The 21,669-nt window shown below is 43.5% G+C and overlaps 1 protein-coding gene across 5 annotated transcripts in view; it reads right to left on the bottom strand.

Moving 5' to 3' along the window:
• Window positions 1–16,419: 16,419 nt before the first annotated feature.
• Window positions 16,420–21,669, bottom strand: part of LOC121005380 (zinc finger protein 436-like) — a 49,930-nt gene continuing 44,680 nt past the window's right edge. For all 5 annotated transcript variants that reach the window (XM_040438095.1, XM_040438094.1, XM_040438091.1 and 2 more), the window contains one exon: window positions 16,420–17,749. In XM_040438095.1, the coding sequence (XP_040294029.1) occupies window positions 16,590–17,749 (1,160 nt within the window). In that variant the 3' untranslated portion in view covers window positions 16,420–16,589. The remainder of the gene's footprint in view (window positions 17,750–21,669) is intronic.

Genomic DNA, 21,669 nt, shown 5'->3' with positions numbered 1-21,669 from the left:
GTTTAGTAGCTCTTCTCTGAACTCTCTCTAGAGTATCTATATCCTTCTGGAGATATGGCCTCCAGTACTGCGCACAATACTCCAAGTGAGGTCTCACCAGTGTTCTGTACAGCGGCATAAGCACTTCACTCTTTCTACTGCTTATACCTCTCCCTATACATCCAAGCATTCTGCTGGCATTTCGTGCTGCTCTATTACATTGTCTTCCCACCTTTAAGTCTTCTGAAATAATTACTCCTAAATCCCTTTCCTCAGATACTGAGGTCAGGACTGTGTCAAATATTCTATATTCTGCCCTTGGGTTTTTACGCCCCAGGTGCATTATCTTGCACTTATCCACATTAAATTTCAGTTTCCAGAGTTCTGACCAATACGATCCGGATCATCATATATCTGACCCAGGGCTAAAAAGAATTCATCCACTGAGCGGAGGGGCCGTGCCCCCTCCGGTAGCGAAAAGGCCCAAGACTGAGCGTTACCCCTGAGCAGCGATACAATGATCCCCACCCTCCGTTCTTCATCACCAGAAGAATGGGGAAGAAGGCGAAAATGGAGTTTGCAAGCCTCTTTAAAACGCACAAAATTCTCACTACCCCCAGAGAACATATCCGGGAGCGAGATCTTGGGCTCAGCACAAACTCCATGAACGCAAGCTGAACCGGTCACTTGAAACTGAGAAAAAATCCTACGGAGATCAGCTACCTCCAATGAAAGACCCTGGAGGCGTTCAGCCAAAAGTGAAACCGGATCCATGCTTGAGACGGTTTTGGCGGCTGATAATGTCACGGATGGTGTACAGGAAACAAGACAATACCATATAAACAATGTCTCTCTCTGGATCCACAACTGAGGAACAAAGGGAGACCCCTGCAATAGAGCTGCCGCTCTCCCTCACTGCTCAGCCTATGCGAACACCCCAAAGGTGGACGGCCGCATATCCACGTTCCTCGGCTATCTATTACCTGAAGACCCTACAATAGTGAAGGGACACGACCACCGGCTCCCTACACTGACACGGAGGGAGTCAGGGTCACCTGGATCCAGAAAAGACAAAAACATAAATACATAAACAGCACTTATCTGCAGACGACTGAGGACTGGGAACTGGGAACAGCATGCACACACACTCCAGGAAGTTGTATCAGCCGCACACTACTGCATTATGGGGAGGAACTTAAAGGGTAGCGATCAGTCTGACTGCATGACAGCTGAGATAGACTAACGAGATGAGAAACTAAACCAAAACAAAGAAATTCAAGGAGGAGGATCTGAGAAGCTCCTGTGAGCGCTTCTCAGCTGTCTGGCTGTGACAGTGTCCTTAAGGGGTTAAGGATTCTGGAAATAGGGCATACCGGTACGCCCTAAGTCCTTAAGGGGTTAAGGACCAGTTCAGGTCTGAAGTCACTTTGTGAGGCTTACATAATAGAAACCACCCAAAAATGACCCCAAACTCAATAGTTATTGCCCTGATTCTGTAGTTTACACAAACACCCCATATGTGGTCGTAAAAACAGCTGTACGGGCACATGGCATTGCACAGAAGGAAAGGAATGCCATATGGTTTTTGTAAAGCAGATTTCACAATTTTAAGCTGCCCTGTCACATTTGAAGACCCCCTGATGCACGCCTAGAGTAGAAACTCCAAAAAAGTGACCCGATTTTAGAAACTACACCCCTCAAGGTATACAAAACTGATTTTACAAACTTTGTTAACCCTTTAACCCAGAAGTGGTAGCTGCAAATACAGTGAAGGGGTTTAAGCATGCATGGGATAGGCATAAGGCCATCCTTCATATAAGATAAGGGCCGGGGGCTATCCATAGTATTCAGTATATTGGGCAGACTAGATGGGCCAAATGGTTCTTATCTGCCGACACATTCTATGTTTCTATGTTTAGGTGTTGATGGAAAATAGAGATGAAATTTGAGAATTTCACTTTTTTGGCAGATTTTCCATTTTAATCCATTTTTTCCAGTTACAAAGCAAGGGTTAACAGCCAAACAAAACTCAATATTTATGGCCCTGATTCTGTAGTTTACAGAAACACCCCATATGTGGTCATAAACTGCTGTACGGGCACACGGCATTGTGCAGAAGGAACCATATGGTTTTTGGAAGGCAGATTTTGCTGGACTGTTTTTTTGACACCATGTCCCATTTGAAGCCCCCCTGATGCACCCCTAGAATAGAAACTCCATAAAAGTGACCCCATTTTGGAAACTACGGGATAAGGTGGAAGTTTTGTTGTATTTTTTTTGTTAGTATTTTAGGGTACATATGATTTTTGTTTGCTCCATATGACTATTTTTGTGAGGCAAGGTAACAAACAATAGCTGTTTTGGCACCGTTTTTATTTTTTGTTATTTACAACATTCATCTAACAGGTTAGATCATGTGGTATTTTTATAGAGCAGGTTGTTACGGACACGACAATACCAAATATGACTATTTTTGGTTGGTTGTTTGTTTCAGTTTTACATAATAAAGCAGTTTAAAAAAAAAATTTTTTTTTGTGTCTCCACATTCTGAAAGCTGTAGTTATTTTTTTTCTCTTTTGGGCGACTCTTGTGTAGGGGCTCATTTTTTGGGGGAGAAGATGACGGTTTGATTGGTACTATTATAGGGTGCATATGACTTTTTGATCACTTGCTATTAAACTTTTTGTGATGTAAGGTGACAAAAAATTGATTTTTTGACACCGTTTTTTTTTTTCTTATGGTGTTCATCTGAGGGGTTAGGTCATGTGATATTTTTATAGAGCAGCTTATTACGGACGCGGAGATACCTAATATGTCTACTTTTTTTATTTATGTAAGTTTTACACAATGATATCAATTTTTTAGAATAAATCTTTTTTATTGGTGTTTTGATGGGACAAAAAAGTCAGATACCGCAAGATCTTGATGCACGACAATGTATGCCTATACAATAGGCTTGCTCATAGAATGACATTATACATAGGTAGTTTGCATAGTGAAAGTAGGGTAGTATAAGACCCGTAACATATAGACCATAACAATAAAAAGGTAAAGGGGGGAGGGAAAAGGGGGAAGGGAAAGTGGGGTAGAGAGGTAGTAGTGGTCGTAATCAAATATGGTTGAGGAGCGAGTGCCTATCTGATTTCAGTTATTCCACTCTTGTCTTTGGTAGATGGAGCATCTCCATAAGTCAGGGGGAATAATTAGGGTTAAGACCCCAAGTGAGTTGCCTGGATTTGAGGGAGATAATCGTGGGTGGCAGTGAGTGTTCATATCTGCATGACGTGTTGACCTCTTGTATGACCTCAGCTATGGTTGATGAAGCTAGTTGCTTCCAGTGACGGGTAATTATCAGCTTGGCGCTGAGTAGGACGTGTCCCACAATGTTCCTGCGTGCTGGGGGGATGTTGTTTATACCCAAGAACAAGAGAGCCAATTCAGGAAGAGGTTCTATGATTTGAGCTGATAACCCAGAGATCAAGTCAAAGACACTGTGCCAGTAGGGGGTGAGTATGGGACATGCCCACAGAATGTGAAGTAGGGAGCCTCCAGCGCCGCATCCTATCCAGCAATAAGGGGATGATGAGGGGTAGATTGTATTTAGTCTCTGTGGAGTAAAGTACCAATGTAAGAGGGTCTTTAGCCCAGCTTCGTAATGAGTGACACATTTGAAGTTAGAAACCAGGAATCTGATAGCTAGAACCCAGTTCTCGTCTAGGAAAGACTTTCTTAACTCCAGTTCCCATTTTTTAATGGGTAGGGTTTTGGTGAAAGTGGCTTTATCTCCTAGTATGTCATACACATATCATGTGTTAAAGAGGGACGGGAATTGAAATAGTCTCAATATGTCAGAGTTTATTGGGGGTGGAGATTGCGGAATTTTTGCAATAAAGTGTCGGATTCTCAGGTAGTTATAGAATTCTGTATGCGGCAATGTGAATAAGCGGTGAAGTGAGTCAAAGGGGAGGAGTAGGCCGTCCGACATGATTTTGGATATGGAAGTGATCCCTTTTCCTCGCCAACTTGTCAGGTTAATATCAGGGATGTTTAGTTCCAGTGTACGTATAGTGGCTTGTGGTAGGAGGGTGAAATTTGAGTCTTTCTGTGTTCTGTGAATTGTGGACCAGAGGTTGCTGACATGTTTTATCGTTAGTAGGTTGTTATGTGGCTGGGATGGGTTCCACAACAAATGGATCAAATAGTCTTTTAACCACTTAAGGACCACAGGTTTATACCCCCCTAAAGACCAGGCCCTTTTTTACAAATCGGCACTCCACAACTTTAGCGGTTTATTGCTCGGTCATGCAACTTACCACCCAAATGAATTTTACCTCCTTTTCTTCTCACTAATAGAGCTTTCATTTGGTGGTATTTCATTGCTGCTGACATTTTTACTTTTTTTGTTATTAATCGAAATTTAACGATTTTTTTGCAAAAAAATGACATTTTTCACTTTCAGTTGTAAAATTTTGCAAAAAAAACGAGATCCATATAGAAATTTTGCTCTAAATTTATTGTTCTACATGTCTTTGATAAAAAAAAAATGTTTGGGTAAAAAAAAAATGGTTTGGGTAAAAGTTATAGCGTTTACAAACTATGGTACAAAAATGTGAATTTCCGCTTTTTGAAGCAGCTCTGACTTTCTGAGCACCTGTCATGTTTCCTGAGGTTCTACAATGGCCAGACAGTACAAACACCCCACAAATGACCCCATTTCGGAAAGTACACACCCTAAGGTATTCGCTGATGGGCATAGTGAGTTCATAGAACTTTTTATTTTTTGTCACAAGTTAGCGGAAAATGGTCATTTTTTACAGAATTTGATTTCAAACTCCTTACCACACATTTGGGCCCCTAGAATGCCAGGGCAGTATAACTACCCCACAAGTGACCCCATTTTGGAAAGAAGAGACCCCAAGGTATTCGCTGATGGGCATAGTGAGTTCATGGAAGTTTTTATTTTTTGTCACAAGTTAGTGGAATATGAGACTTTGTAAGGAAAAAAAAAAAAAAATCATCATTTTCCACTAACTTGTGACAAAAAATAAAAAATTCTAGGAACTCGCCATGCCCCTCACGGAATACCTTGGGGTGTCTTCTTTCCAAAATGGGGTCACTTGTGGGGTAGTTATACTGCTCTGGCATTTTCCAGGGGCCCTAATGTGTGGTAAGTAGGTAAATGACCTGTGAAATCCGAAAGGTGCTCTTTGGAATATGGGCCCCTTTGCCCACCTAGGCTGCAAAAAAGTGTCACACATCTGGTATCTCCGTACTCAGGAGAAGTTGGGGAATGTGTTTTGGGGTGTCATTTTACATATACCCATGCTGGGTGAGAGAAATATCTTGGCAAAAGACAACTTTTCCCATTTTTTTATACAAAGTTGGCATTTGACCAAGATATTTATCTCACCCAGCATGGGTATATGTAAAATGACACACCAAAACACATTCCCCAACTTCTCCTGAGTACGGCGATACCAGATGTGTGACACTTTTTTGCAGCCTAGATGCGCAAAGGTGCCCAAATTCCTTTTAGGAGGGCATTTTTAGACATTTGGATACCAGACTTCTTCTCACGCTTTGGGGCCCCTAGAATGCCAGGGCAGTATAAATACCCCACATGTGACCCCATTTTGGAAAGAAGACACCCCAAGGTATTCAATGAGGGGCATGGCGAGTTCATAGAAATTTTTTTTTTTTGGCACAAGTTAGCGGAAATTTATATTTTTTATTTTTTTCTCACAAAGTCTCCCTTTCCGCTAACTTGGGACAAAAATTTCAATCTTTCATGGACTCAATATGCCCCTCCGCGAATACCTTGGGGTGTCTTCTTTCCGAAATGGGGTCACATGTGGGGTATTTATACTGCCCTGGCATTCTAGGAGCCCTAAAGCGTGAGAAGAAGTCTGGAATATAAAATGTCTAAAAAATTTTACGCATTTGGATTCCGTGAGGGGTATGGTGAGTTCATGTGCGATTTTATTTTTTGACACAAGTTAGTGGAATATGAGACTTTGTAAGAAAAAAATAAAAAAATTCCGCTAACTTGGGCCAAAAAAATGTCTGAATGGAGCCTTACAGGGGGGTGATCAATGACAGGGGGGGTGATCAATGACAGGGGGGGTGATCAATGACAGGGGGGTGATCAATGACAGGGGGGTGATCAATGACAGGGGGGTGATCAGGGAGTCTATATGGGGTGATCACCCCACTGTCATTGATCACCCCCCTATAAGGCTCCATTCAGATGTCCATATGTGTTTTGCGGATCCGATCCATGTATCCGTGGATCCGTAAAAATCATACAGACATCTGAATGCAGCCTGACAGGGGGGGGTGATCAATGACAGGGGGGGTGATCAATGACAGGGGTGTGATCAGGGAGTCTATATGGGGTGATCACCACAGTCATTGATCATGCCCCTGTAAGGCTTCATTCAGACGTCCGGATGCGTTTTGCGGATCCGATCCATCTTTCAGTGCATCCGTAAAAATCATGCGGACATCTGAATGGAGCTTTACAGGGGGGTGATCAATGACAGGGGGGTAATCAATGACAGGGGGGTGATCAGGGAGTCTATATGGGGTGATCACCACAGTCATTGATCACCCCCCTGTAAGGCTTCATTCAGACGTCCGGATGCGTTTTGCGGATCCGATCCATCTTTCAGTGCATCCGTAAAAATCATGCGGACATCTGAATGGAGCTTTACAGGGGGTTGATCAATGACAGGGGTGTAATCAATGACAGGGGGGTGATCAGGGAGTCTATATGGGGTGATCACCACAGTCATTGATCACGCCCCTGTAAGGCTTCATTCAGACGTCCGGATGCGTTTTGCGGATCCGATCCATCTATCAGTGGATCCGTAAAAATCATGCGGACGTCTGAATGGAGCTTTACAGGGGGTTGATCAATGACAGGGGGGTGGAGTCTATATGGGGTGATCAGGGGCTAATAAGGGGTTAATAAGTGACGGGGGGGGGGTGTAGTGTAGTGTAGTGGTGCTTGGTGCTACTTTACTGAGCTACCTGTGTCCTCTGGTGGTCGATCCAAACAAAGGGGACCACCAGAGGACCAGGTAGCAGGTATATTAGACGCTGTTATCAAAACAGCGTCTAATATACCTGTTAGGGGTTAAAAAAATCACATCTCCAGCCTGCCAGCGAACGATCGCCGCTGGCAGGCTGGAGATCCACTCGCTTACCTTCCGATCCTGTGAACGCGCGCGCCTGTGTGCGCGCGTTCACAGGAAATCTCGGCTCACGCGAGATGACGCCAATCGGCGTTAGTGTGACCTGGGAGCGCCGCAGAAATGACGCCTTTCGGCGTTAGCGTGACGGTAAGTGGTTAAAGAGGCGTGTTTTATTGTGTGTGATTCGATCTGGATCCAGGCCTTTGTGTCATCTGAGGACCACCATTCCCAAGCGAAAGAGAGTGCTATTGCTCGGAAATAGTCCTTAATATCAGGGAGGCCTAATCCGCCAACATGTTTTTTTCTTGGACAGTAATGCCTGGGCTACTCTGGGTTTGGATGGTCCCCAGATGTACTTTCCCAGAATTGTCTGTGCTTTCTTAAAAAATGTAGCAGGGACCAGGATCAGGATGGCACAAAATATATATATAAGCTTAGGAAGGGTCATCATTTGAAAGGATGCCACTCTACCTACCCAGGATATTGCTTTCATAGAGAAGCTGTTGAAGTCATTCAACATGGTGGCTAGGAAGGGGTAGTAGTTCCTACTATAAAGTAGGGAGCAAGGCGAAGTAATCTTAACTCCCAGGTATGGGAGTTCTGATGTTTGCCAGTCCAGATCATGGAAGTATTTCAGAGAGGCTGTTTCTGCTGGCGGGATATTAATGGGGTGAGCTTGAGATTTAGTGTTGTTGATCTTATAGTAGGAAAGGGATCCGTAATGTGAGATCATTTTGAGGGCGTTGTCGAGTGAATAAAGTGTGATTTTATGGGATTTTCCTCCTATTTCCATCCCAGCTATTGAGGGCGAGTTCCTTATAGTTTGTGCCAAGGGTTCTAGTGCCAGAATAAACAATAAAGGTGATACGGGACATCCCTGTCTAGATCCGTTAGTTATTCCAAATGGATCTGAGACTACTCGGTTAACCCAGACTTTCACTGAGGGAGAGGAGTATAGGCTGTGGATGGCCTGTATTATTTGTCCCGAAAAGCCCATGTGACGGAGGGTAGAGAATGTGTAATCCCAGTGCAGGCGATCAAACGCTATTTCTGCATCTAATGTGATCGCAAGCATTGGGAGATTATTCATTTCAGCGTAATTAAACAAGTCTATGATCTGTCTGTTGTCGTCAGATGCTTGTCGGCCAGTCACAAATCCAGTTTGGTCAGGGTGGAAAAAATTTTTTGATGTCAGAGTTAAGCAGTGAGATAGGCCGGAAGTTCTGGGGGGTGTCTGGTGTTTTGCCAGGTTTTGGAATAGTGACTATTAATGCTTCCAACATGTCCGGGGGAAAGGAGTGTCCCTCCTGTACCGCATTGAACTTTTCCAGCATGTAGGGAGCAAGAACAGGTTGAAATTGGCGAAAGTATTCCATAGAGAGCCCATCTGGACCTGGGGATTTGCCCAGAGGGAGTGATGTAATTATCTTTTTGATTTCTGTGATTGAGAATGGGGCATTGAGGGATTGCAATTGTGGGTGGGTGAGAGTGGGAAGGGATGCCTGCGAGAGGAATTCTTCCACCAAAGTAGAATAAGTTTCTGGTAGGGGGGTATTATCTTTTAGGTTGTAGAGTGCTTGATAGAACATTTTAAATTGGTTGGCAATGTCTCGGGGATCTATCAGTTTTGCTTTAGTTGTGGGGTGTAATAGATGTGGTATTTTGGACTTGGACTGTTGAGTTTTTAGTTGTTGCGCCAGGAGTCTGCCCGCTTTGTTGCTCTGGGAGTAATATTTAGAATTAAGCCTGAGGAGGGATTTATGGTATTTTCGAGTAGCAAGCTACTAAGCTTATTCTGCGCTAGTCTAAGTTCATTGGAACACTGGGGGGTTGGAGCGGTTTTGTTTATTGTCTCTAGGTTAGCAATTTGCTCTAGGGTTTGTGTAATGTCTCGTTCTCTAAGTTTCCTTACTGTGGAGTTCAGTTTAATCAAAGAGCCCCGTATGTACGCTTTGTGAGCTTGCCAGAAGACAAATTAGTTTGAAACTGATCCTCTGTTAAAGTGAAAGTACTTATTTAAATGTGCGGAAAGTTCCAATACATGCTTCGGATTGTTTTAGAGAAATGTATTATTCCTCCAAATAGTAGCTCTTTGTGATTGAAACTGCTCCTCAAGGGAGATGGTGATCGGGGCGTGATCTGACCATTTAATAAGGCCAATGTCAGTGGAGAGTGTGTGGAGTAGTGATGAGTGATCTACCACAAACATGTCTATTCACGAGTATGACATATGTATTGGGGAGAAAAAGGTAAAATCCTTTTCTAGGCTATGCTGAGCTCTCCACGCATCTGTAAGTCCTTCAGAGTGCAAGAAGGAAGCGACCCCTGCATCTGGTCGTCTTGTAGGGGATATGGAGTCAATAGCAGGTTGTAAGACGGTGTTGAAATCACCGCAGAGGATCACCTTCCCTTGTTTGAGTTTATTCACATTGCGCATAAGCTTATGCAAGAAAGCCAGCTGGTGGGAGTTAGGAGAGTAAAGGTTGACTAGTGTGTATGTAATGTTATTGATGGAGCAAACTAAAATAATGTAGCGACCATGTGGGTCAATTGTGGTCTTAATGAGAGTGTAGGCAACAGTGTTCTTGACCACGATTAGGGTACCTCTCTTTTTCTTGTCACAGTGTGAATGCAGGATAATGGGGAACAAACGATGATATACTCTATCGGCGTCTGCTTGCAGTAAATTGGTTTCCTGTATACACAAAACATCAACGATAGCAGTTAGAGCTTCTTTCCACATATAAGACCTTTTCTGAGGGCAGTTAAGGCTTTTAACATTAAGGGACATGATCTTAAGACCCATGCCGTTAAAAGGAGATAGCTATCTTAACACTTGGAGGAGAGGTGAAGAAAACACAATACTGGTATACAATATCAATATGTCAAGACTGCAAGTAATTAAGGCTCTATAGTGGGGAAGGAAAGAGGGAGGGTGGGAAGAGCAACAAACAAAAACAAATGAGACGGGGACAACAGTCTAAAACTTGGTAGGCGATGAACAGGACGGTTGCAACCGTCTAGATAGAAAAAGGGCGAGAGTTCAGTGCTAGAGTTAGAATAATCCGAAAGGATGAGTGAATGGCGTCAGAGGGCCTGCACCAAATTCGAGTGAGGTGCTGTTAGGACGCCCAAGTAGGATATTACAGAGAGTCCCAACGAGGTAGGAATAAACAGTATACCGCAACTGCGGAAGTCCTGGTTTATAAGTTGTCATCTATAGGGGATAAACTCAGGGCGTCAGCCCTCTGATGTGAGCGGGGTTGCAGGAGCCATGGAGGTGGGGTCAGCGTCTGCATTACTTGATGACAACGGAATCTGCCAAAGATGGAGTAGTTGTTTCCCTTCTTCCAGGGTCTTGATAGCGTGTGTTTGTCAGTTTTTGCGGATGAGAATCTTCAGGGGATAACCCCATTCTTAGGGGAAATCATGGTCTCGGAGAGCAGTCGTGATAGGCAGTACTGTTCTGCGGAGGGTGACCATAGAGAGGTCTGTAAAAAGTTTAACTTTCTGGTATGGAGCAGGTAGTAGGGTTTTGTTTCGTGCCGCAGCCATGAGTGCCTCCTTAGTATGAAAGAAGTGGATGCGTGCTAAAGTGTCGCGCGGGATATTAGGGCCAAGATGTGAAGGTTTAGGAAGTCTGTGGGCCCTGTCAATAATCATATCAGGTGCAGGAATCTGTGGTAGAAGTGCTCTCATTAGCCCTTTTAGGTAGGCTTGTAGCTCCTGGGGAGCAAAGTCTTCAGGAATATCCCAAAATTTTACGTTGTTCCGTCTGGAACGATCTTCCAGGTCCGCCATTTTTAGCTTAGCTTCCAACTCGTCAGCCAGAGCATTGTGGGCATCAATGATAGCATTTTGGGATGTTGCAAAGTCACCCATTTCTGTTTCCACATGCTGTATCTTGTCCTCTGTTGCCTGCAGTCTGGCAGAGAGAGGATTAATCAGTCCCGCAATATCTGCCTGCAGGGAGGATTTTAGGGCTAGTAGCATGGTTTTAAGAGAGTCCTCAGTGACAGGTTTGTCAGAGGTGGGAAGCAATTGGAAGGGATCTAAGGGTACAGTATTGTGAGAAGTGTACTCACATAGCTGCGGTTGGCCTCCGGAGTTTGCTGTAGTCAGCTAGGGATGAGGGCTTCTAAGCAGCTGGTCCCGTTGCGCCGGAGGATGGGCACCATTTTGGATCCCATGTGAAGCGTGCACCGGAGCTCTGGCCTCTTCTGGTGTCGGTGGGAGCGACTGAGGCGACACGTGCAGCAGGTTAGTGCTGGCGGATACGTCCGGTGGAGAGGGTGAGCAAGCTGTGGGAGCCGGCGACATTGCGCTGATAGGGGATCCCAGTAAGGCCTTGTCTGTTATATCGGCGCCATCTTTGGATCTTCCCCAGGCAAAGTAGTTCTCCAGATTACCGTCCTGCAGTCTCTGTAGGTGCTTCTTTGTTTTCCCCATGGTGTCAGAGGAGGAGTTGTGCATCTGTGGGTGCAGTTAGGTGCCACTCCGGTATGAATCAAGATGGGCAGGCAAGATTTCAGTCGCTGAGGTGCAGGAGCTCTTCACTCAAGCGGCCATCTCGTTCAGCAGCCTAGCCACGCCCCCCTGATATCAATTTTTTTATAAAAAAATTATGTTTTAGTGTCTCCATAGTCTGAGAGTCATAGTTTTTGGCGATTGTCTTAGGTATGGTATCATTTTTGCAGGATGAGATGACAGTTTGATTGGCACTATTTTGGGGTGCATGACTTTTTGATTGCTTGCTTTTAAACTTTTTGTGATGTAACGTGACAAAAAATTGCTTTTTGGTGAGGAATACCACCCCTCGTGCTCGCTTGACGTCAACTACGTCGAGCTCACGAGCCGCGGTATGGTCACCAAAACGTGACGTTACGCACTCCCGGAGGAGCATGTAAGGTCAGCTTGGTACAGTTTACACAGACACCTCCTGTCCACGTGGGCACAGAGAGGCGACAAGCTGAGATAGCCTTTTCACTGCTACAGTGAAACAGCGCTTTCTTAGCCCGGGTATACTGCCACCAGCTTCTCGTTTGATATAAGCCCGGTCCGCTAAAGGGATTATATAGGAGCGAGAAACCAACCTGCGGTAGCTTATAACTAGGCCGAAACACGGACGCGGGGATTCGTGATCGAGATACAAGACAGCACAAGATTAAATTATATATTTAATCGCCTTAAGGGCACACTAGATAACACACTATACAGAAAGATTATTTACAGTGGGCTGAGGTTACGAATACAGGTAGTATGGTACAAACAGGATTACACAGAGTACAAGTCAGTTACCGGACAGATGAATGTTCCTTTGGGTTATGATTAGTCCTTTGTTGTATTCACATGGAGGGCAGCGATGTCAGCTGGTTGCAGGTCCCTCTAAACACATGGCACGATGTGACCCTCCTTCAGAGTAAAGACACCCCCCTTGCTGGTACAAGCCTTTCAAACTGTAGCTGGCCCCTCCTCTGGAAAGGGTCCACTCCCCCTCTTCTGGGCTGGCATTAAATGAGCCACAAAACCCTTTAGGGTTCATAGCTCCAGACCAGAATGTCACAGGGGGATGGTTCTGGGACCAACAGATCTGCCTGGGTTCCGGCTACAAGTAGAGTCCAAACATGGTACAGTTATTTGGTTTCTGTGGGGAGGTATGTATATCTCCCCTTCCTGGCCTCCCACCACCACACTTAGACCATAGACATGTTCATCGTGGCCACCGGGACACAAATATGTATCCGATTTGCGGCTACGATGGCCGGGCGATTCATAATTCCTTATAAATTGCCGGTTCCATGCTGTCTGCTAGAATTGATTGATCTGGGGAATGGCTTAGATCCTCTGCAGGGAGATTTTCCTGTAGGATCCATTCTGTCTGAATGGGGTGTGAAATTGTAAACAAAGGTGGCCTGCAAGAAGTTCTCTGCCATATGGCTGGGGCTTTGAAGCAGGGCCCTCCTGTGGAGTTCACTACCTCTGCTGACAGCTGATGGCTGTCGTGGGAACATGGCTGACATGAAATAATAATCCATATTCCTCACAATGGCCTATTCCATTAATATCAGATCGGTGAAGATCCAACACCTCACTAACCAACTGTTCGGGAGAAGCTCTGGTACCAGAATTACATGACTTCTGTGTAGTGAACAAAGCTGCTTACTACAGTGCTACTCCCATTCACGTCAATAGGAGCAGCTGTGCAGTAACCAGCTCCATCCACTACACAATGGACAAAGCTGTTCCAGCACCAGAGCTACTTCCGAACAGCAGATTAGCAGGAGTGTGAGGTGTCAGACACCTACCAATCTGATATTAATGGCCTACCCCGAATATAGGCCATTAATATAAAAATAAAGGGAAACCCTTCTAAATCTACATACTGAAACATATTTTCTAATCTGCTTTAGTTTTCTGATCATATTTTTATTTTATTTGCTGTACACTATTATTGGGACAGTCATTGACAGGCTCAGTGGCCCATGGGAATACAACATTATTTGTAACATTTTTTTAAAGTTTAGATAGTAACACAGAAAATTAGAAAAGAAGACAAAATAATAAAATTAATTGAAACAGCAAGATTTTTTTCTGATGATACAGGAGTTAATAATAACAGCAGAACTAAGTTAAGGTGCATTTAGACCCTGCAATTGGCTGCTTGGTAAGTGGAGGTGAAGTGCTGCATCTACATGCAGAGATCACCTCCACAGTATGAGAACAAGCGATGGCTGCTGCCATCACTCGTCCTCATACAAAATCATTGCTCCTGGGCAGCAGAGTGCTGTTAAGATAGCACAAACTGCTGCCTAGGAACGATGATTGAGGTTCACACCTCACATCATTTCACCAAATGAACAAGCGTTTCTCTCGTTCATCGGGTGATCTGCCGCAAGTTTAAACAGGCAGATTATCAGGAATGAGCGTTCGTAGAAACATTCATTCCTAATAATCAGCCTGAATATTGGGCCATGTAAATCCAGCATTACACAGAAGGTCCTTCTAGGGACAAAAAGTGCAGAGCTCATATCAGATAAGTAAGGACACTGCCTTTATAAGATCTGTGTTTGTGTGTGACATACTAATAGGGAACTTAGATTGTGAGTCCCATTAGGGACAGTGTAATGCAAGTCTGAGATTTCCTAAAGTGAAGTTCCAAAACTGAAAATGTATTTTACTTTTATAGAGCACACAGCTTTTAAGATTCTTACTATGTAACTCTTATTTCTACTGTGTAATGTATTTCTTAATTAATTGCTAAGAAGCAGGATTCATAGTGACAACCAAGCTCCATTGTTTTAAAATATAAGATGCTTTTCTTTCTTCGATTCTTATCTTTTTCCATGTATTAAAGGGGTTGTCTGAGATTTTGATGGCCTATACTCAAGTTCTGATCTATGGAGTCGGACTCCTGGCACCCCCAGTGATCAGCTTTTTAAAGAGGCCACAGCACTATAGGTTTCTAGGATAGTGATGTCATGAGCGCAGCTCAGCCTCATTCAAGTGTTGCAATATAAAGCACTGCCGCTATACAATGTACGGCACTATGCTTGGTAAGCTGTGAGGAGTTCATGGGGAGTGCTACTGCCTCTTAAAACAGCTGATCATCAGGGGTCCTATGAGTTGGACCCCACCGATCAGATAATGATGACTTAGCCTGAGGATAGGCCATCAGTATCAAATTGTCAAGCCCTTTAAAACCACCGTTGACCTTAGGTGTATATAATATGTTGGCACAACAAATTAGAACATTGTTAACGTGTTTAAAGGTACCCATGCGTATTGCGGCCCAGCTGTGGTAACTGCATGTAGATTATTGCCAGGGGCAGACTGTACTTTTACTTGCCTTGATTTTAGTTGCATGTATAAGTACATCTTGGCAATTAGTAGTAATCCACATGCTGTTACCACTGTCGGGCCACAAAGCATACAAGCACATTACCATGGATGTATATCCTGATGTATTAACAGCCCCCTCACAAACAAATTAGTTTTTGCATTTTTTACCCACTAATTAAATCACCATAAAAAGAGCTTTTCTATACTGCATGTTGTTTTTTATGACTTTTTGGGCTGTATTTTATCCTAATCAACTGTGTGAACTATGCTTTTTTTCTGACCTTTTTTTTCCTGAAGAGATGTCAAAATGCCAGAAAAAAATAAATAAAATAGCAAAAGATTCAACATGATGCATTTAAAAAAAATGTCTAATGTAAAATCACAGCTGCAGTAGAGTAAATAGAGCCCAGCCAGGAGAACTGGAGCCACAGTTTGGGATCTAGTAGGTAAATACTTGACTTTTTTTTCCATTTCAGGCGAATCCTGGAGGTTGTCCAGGTTTCTTCCTTAAACCTGACAACAGCTTTAAAAAAAACACCTTGCAAGTTCTGCTTTTCATATTTCTCAGATTTTTAGCTAACATCGGGAGCTGGTGTTTTTGTGGCAAAAATAAATAAAAATCACAGGTGCAAAATAAACAAACCACTAAGGGCTCTTTCACACTTGCGTTGTTCTTTTCCGGCATAGAGTTCCGTCATAGGGGCTCTATGCCAGAAGAATCCTGATCAGGATTATCCCCATGCATTCTGAATGGAGAGAAATCCGTTCAGGATGCACCAGTTCCGGAACGGAACGTTTTTTGGCCGGAGAAAATACCGCAGCATGCTGCGCTTTTTGCTCCGGTCAAAAATCCTGAACACTTGCCGCAAGGCCGGATCCGGAATTAATGCCCATTGAAAGGCATTAATCCGGATCCGGCCTTAAGCTAAACGTTGTTTCGGCGCATTACCGGATCCGACGTTTAGCTTTTTCTGAATGGTTACCATGGCTCCCAGGACACTAAAGTCCTGTTTGCCATGGTAAAGTGTAGTGGGGAGCAGTATACTTACCGTCCGTGCGGCTCCCAGGGCGCTTCAGAGTGACGTCAGGGCGCCCCACGCGCATGGGTGACGTGATCACATGGATCACGTCATCCATGCGTATGGGGCGCTCTGACGTCATTCTGGAGCGCCCCGGGAGCCGCACGGACTGTAAGTATACTGCCCCCTGCTCCCCACTACTACTATGGCAGCCAGGACTTTAATAGCGTCCTGGGTGCCATAGTAACACTGAACGCATTTTGAAGACTGATCCGTCTTCAAATGCTTTCAGTTCACTTGCGTTGTTCCGGATCCGGCGGGCACCTCCGCCAAATGGAGTGCACGACGGATCCGGACAACACAAGTGTGAAAGAGCCCTTAAACCGCAAAAGTTCACAAAACCGACACTATATAAAACCTATATGAGAAGCTATCCTAAAAGACTTGTTCTTTTTCTAAAACATTTCCAGCATAATGAACATTCTGTAACCTGAATGAATTCTATAAAGCTAAATAAGCTCCGATTCCTTGGTAAAACATATTTCTGCATTTTTGATCATGAGTATGGCTTATCCACTATATGAATTCTCTGGTGATAAACAAGACTTGATTTCTTGGAAAAACATTTTTCGCACTCAGAACATGCAAATGGCTTCTCTCCTGAGTGAAATCTATGATGTTTACTAAGATGTGATTTTTGTGTGAAGCCTTTCCCACATTCAGAACATGTAAATGGCTTCTCCCCAGTATGAATTCTTTGATGAACCTTGAGTTTGACTTTAGTGATAAAGCATTTCCCACAATCAAGACAAGAATATGGCTTTTCGCCTGTGTGAATTCTCTGATGTTCAACAAGATCTGATTTCTGTGTAAAACGCTTTCCACATTCTGAACATAAATATGGCTTCTCCCCTGTGTGAATTCGCTGATGTTCAACAAGAACTGATCTTTGGGTAAACCGTTTCCCACATTCTGAGCATGGATATGGCTTCTCTCCAGTGTGAAATCTTTGATGTCTAACAAGATTTGATTTTCGGGGAAAGCATTTCCCACACTCCAAACACGTATGCAGCCTTTCACCCGTGTGAATTTTCTTATGTTCAATAAGACCTGATTTCTGGATAAAAGCTTTTCCACATTCAGAACAAGAGAATGGTTTCTCTCCTGTGTGAATTTTCTGATGTTCGACAAGACCTGATTTCTTGATGAAATATTTGCCACATTCAGAACATGTTAATTCAACTGGTTCCTCACCTGTGTGAATTAATTTATGCCTGGAAAGTAATGATTTCTGATCAAAACTTTGACCACATTCTAAACATGAAAATGGCTTTTGTCCAGTGTGAATTTGCACATGTTGATCAAGGCTAAATTTCCGAGTAAAGCATTTCCCACATTCTGAACACGAGTATGGTTTCTCCCCAGTGTGTATTCTCCTGTGTACAGAAAGATTTGACTTTTTTGTAAACAGTTTCCCACATTCACCACATTGAAACATTTTATCCGCTCTGTGACCTGCAGGGGTAACAATCTGTGATTGATCAGAAGGTTCCTCACAATTTGAGGGATTAGACAACATATCTGTATTGTGATGTTCCAGATATACATTAAGGGTAATGAGGTTTTGGACTGAAGAATGGTGCATAATATCTTTATCTTCTACTTGATAATTTGACAACAGACAGGCCCCCTCTGAGTTCCTGCTTGGATTACCTGCTATGATTAAAAATGCATTTGATTATTACTTTCAGGCTTTTATTTATAAAACAAATTAGATATACACCGATCAACCATAACATTAAAAGCACTGTTAAGTGACCTGAATAACATCTTGTGACAATGGCATCTGTTCAGGAGATGGATATATAAGGCAGCAAGTGGCCAGTTCTCAAAATTGGTGTGTTGGAAAAAAATTGGGAAATCGTAAGGATCTCAGCAACTTTGACAATTGCCAAATGGTTATGGTCAGACTGGGTAATAGCATCTCCAAAAGGTATGATGTTTAGGGTGTACCTGGTATGCAGTGGTTATTACCAACCAAAAGTGGTCCAAGTAAGGAAAAAAGATAAACTGGCAACTGGTTCATGGGTGCCCAAGGTTCGGTGATGCACATAAGGAGCAAAGGCACCTGGTGCGATATTTGAAAACAGAGTCTGTAGCAAATACTGCTGAAAAAGTTGATTTTGGCTATAACTAAAAGAACTCAAAGCGCATCGCAGCTTGTTTCACATTGGGCCGATTGGCTGCTGACCGTTCAGAGTGCCTGTGCTAACCCCTGTCAAACACTGAAAACGTCTATAATGGACATCACAGCAGTAAAACAAGAACGCAGAGCAATGGAAGAAGGTAGCCTAATTTGGAGAATCATGTTTTCTTTTCTTTTACCTTATGTGGGTGTGTGTGTCGTTTACCTGGGGAAGAGAAGACAACAAGATGCACTATGGAAAAAAAGAAAGTTGTCGGAGGCAATGTGATACTCCAGTTAATGTTTTGCTGGGAAACCTTGCTTCTGGCATTCAAGTGAATGGTATTTTGACAGTTGCCACCTACGTAAACATTGTTGTAGACAAAGTATACTCCTTCATGGGAACAGTATTCCGTAATCGCAGTGAGGTCTTTCAGACAGATCAGAGTGCCTCACTGCAAAAATTGATCAGTAATGGTTTGAGGAGCATGGCAAGTTCCATCCATGGCAGCCCCATCATGCACCTTACACATCTTAAATAATCTCCAACTAACATCCTGGTATCAGATACCACAGGACACTGAGGTCTTGCGCAGATAACAAAACCTTAAAAATGGAACACAAAATCAAAGCAGTCTTTAAAACTACATAATGAAAACATATTTTCTATTCTGCCTTTATTTTTCTGTACATAATAATTAGAGCAGCTGTGGGCAGTCTGTGGAAAAACTACAATACTCGAGTCCTTTTTTGCACATATAAGTAGTAACATCGAAATTTAGAACAATGTACACCAAATATATATATTTTTTTAAATGGTGTTGCACAAAAGGTAAACTGAAACAGCAGGATATGTTATGTAACAGATGAACAGTAGTTAAAGAGGACCTTTCACCAGAATAAAACCTCCGGTATCTTCATAGTTAGGCTCCACCCAGGGGAACCTGCCGGCGTCTCTTTCTCCTATGCTGTAGCGCTGACCAATCGCAGCGCTCAGCTCATAGCCTGAGAGAAAAAAAAACCTCTCAGGCTATGAGCTGAGCGCTGTGATTGGCCAGCGCTACAGCATAGGAGAAAGAGACGCTGTCAGGTTCCCCTGGGTGGAGCCTAACTATGAAGATACCGGAGGCTATACCGGGCGAACGGAGCGGCGCCCAGGGATAACAGTAAGTGCAGGGGAATCCCTGGGCGCCGCTCTACACGTCTGTATAGTCAGTTTAGAGGTTTTATTCTGGTGAAAGGTCCTCTTTAATGTGCTATTCCAGTACAATAAAAAATTGAGGCATGGGGCTCAGAGAGGCTTAAAAACACGCAAGAACAGGTATTCACCATCACCAAACCCCTGCCACGGCTGTGTAGACACAGCTTTCTGGGGGCGGACTGAGAACTTAAAGTGGCACTGGAAAAAAATTAAAAATATAAAATAAAAAGCGTCCCGATGTTGCAGGTGGGTCCAAACTGACAGAAGGCAGGGCAACACAAGTGGGCAGGGCCAACACATGAAGGGATGGCCAATAGAAGTAGGCGGGGCCAGCAATACCATGGTGCAGAACAAAATATTGCCTCTGCAAAACCAATTACCACAGTGCAGCACAAAGAACTGCCACCCAGGCCACAGAATTAAACCGTATAATTGTCATCGATACAATTGAATTCAGGAGGCCACCTGCGGCTGCTGGCCAGGTGCATAAGTGCCTAATGCTCTTACATTAATTAATGCTGAGAACATCAGATATTTATATACCTGGCTGGCAGCCATGAGGAGTCCTTGGGCGGCCCCCTGGGCAATGGCCCTCCGGGATATTTCCCAGTAGGGTCTATAGCCAGTCCGTCCCTGCTGCTCTCTACTTCCTGACCTGACAAATTGGAAATGCCAAGAAAGGCACACTTAGCCAGTCCCTGGCCTTAGCAGTCACTCACCTCAGTCAGTGATTGACTAGGTGGGGCTTTCTTGGCATTTCTGTAGAGCCAGGCAGGCAGTGGAAAGCAATGATTGTTGGAGCAAAGTTTGAATGACAGCAGTAGGGATTGGGGAGTGTGGATACCCATTCTTTTATGTTGTTAAAACAATGAACAATGTTAGAAAGAATGTACTCTTCAGTACAAAACAGGATGACTGGATATGGGTGTACAGCTGCTATCAAAAAATTAAGGGCACTGCCTATATTATAAACTCTGTTTAGTGGACATAAACTCAAATCTAACAGCTTTTACATTTCTAAAGTGAATTTTCAAAACTGAAAATGTAGTTTTAGGAATAGTGACACAATCTAGTATTTTAAATTGATGGCGCATGTAGCATTTAAAGGGGTTGTCTCACTTCAGCAAATGGCATTTATCAAGTATACAAAATTAATATAAGCCTGAACTGTCCATATTGGCTCCATTCCTTATTTCAATTCATTTTTCCAACCTATTTTAGCTTGGATGTTGTCAGGGGTTATGGCCACCACTGCAATCCAGCAATGGTGGCCTTGCTTGAACAATGTATGAAAAAGCTCCTGCCTTTCGGGTGGCCGATTGTGGGTGGGCACATAGGCACGCATGCACAGCAGCTCTCTCTCCCCAGTCACCTCATCTCTGCGCTGGGAGTTTGTGTAGAACAGCTCCAGGGTATGCGCAGAAGCCTTGGAGCTGCTCTACACAGCTAGGGCAGCCCCTACCAGGGAAGGTCCTCAGCACCGAAGCAGCCTCAGGAGCGTGCACACACAGGCAAGCAGCAGGATTACATCATTCTAGCGCTGCTGGCCTGTGATATTATTCAACCTTGCAGTCACCGTCCTCCTACTGAGCAAATATTCCAGGGCTAGCGAGTAGCGGCAGCTATGAACTGGTGAGATGAGACAACCCCTTTAAGATCCCCACTAAGTCACTTTTATTTCTATTGTGCATTTTATGCCTGAATTTATGAATTCAGTGTTAAACAGAATTCAGTGTCAAGTCAGCTCTTTTCCTTCTTGTGATTCCCAATAATTTTCCTCCATGTATCACAGCCACAGTTGTGATACATGTAAGAACATAAATAATTGATAGTTTGGAGAATCCATCATTGTTAGTGTCTGTTTAACATGAATAAATAACCTGATGTATTAAAAGTCTTAGTCTGTTCCTTAAACATTTCTCACATAATGCACAGGAAAACAGCCTCCGTTCTTTTTGAATTCTCTGATTCCTGGGTAAGACAATTTTCTGCATTTTGCTGATGAATATACCTTATCAATTGTGTGAATTCTCAGGTAACGAACAAGACTTCAGTTCTTCGGAAACATTTTCACACTTAAATTAAAGTATAATTTCTGGGTAAAGCATTTCCTGTTTTGAGAATGACCTCTCCTCTGTATGGATGTCTCTGATGAACCTTGAGCTTGACTTTATAATAAAGTAGTTCACACAACCAAGACAAAGGCTTTCCCCGTGTGAATTCTCTGATATCCAACATCATCTGATTTCA

The sequence above is a fragment of the Bufo bufo genome, chromosome 6, assembly GCF_905171765.1.
Source record: "Bufo bufo chromosome 6, aBufBuf1.1, whole genome shotgun sequence".
In the NCBI taxonomy this organism is placed as follows: Eukaryota; Metazoa; Chordata; class Amphibia; order Anura; family Bufonidae; genus Bufo; species Bufo bufo.
The sequence above is the reverse complement of the archived record's forward strand: the minus strand, read 5'-3'. Positions and strand labels throughout refer to the sequence as shown.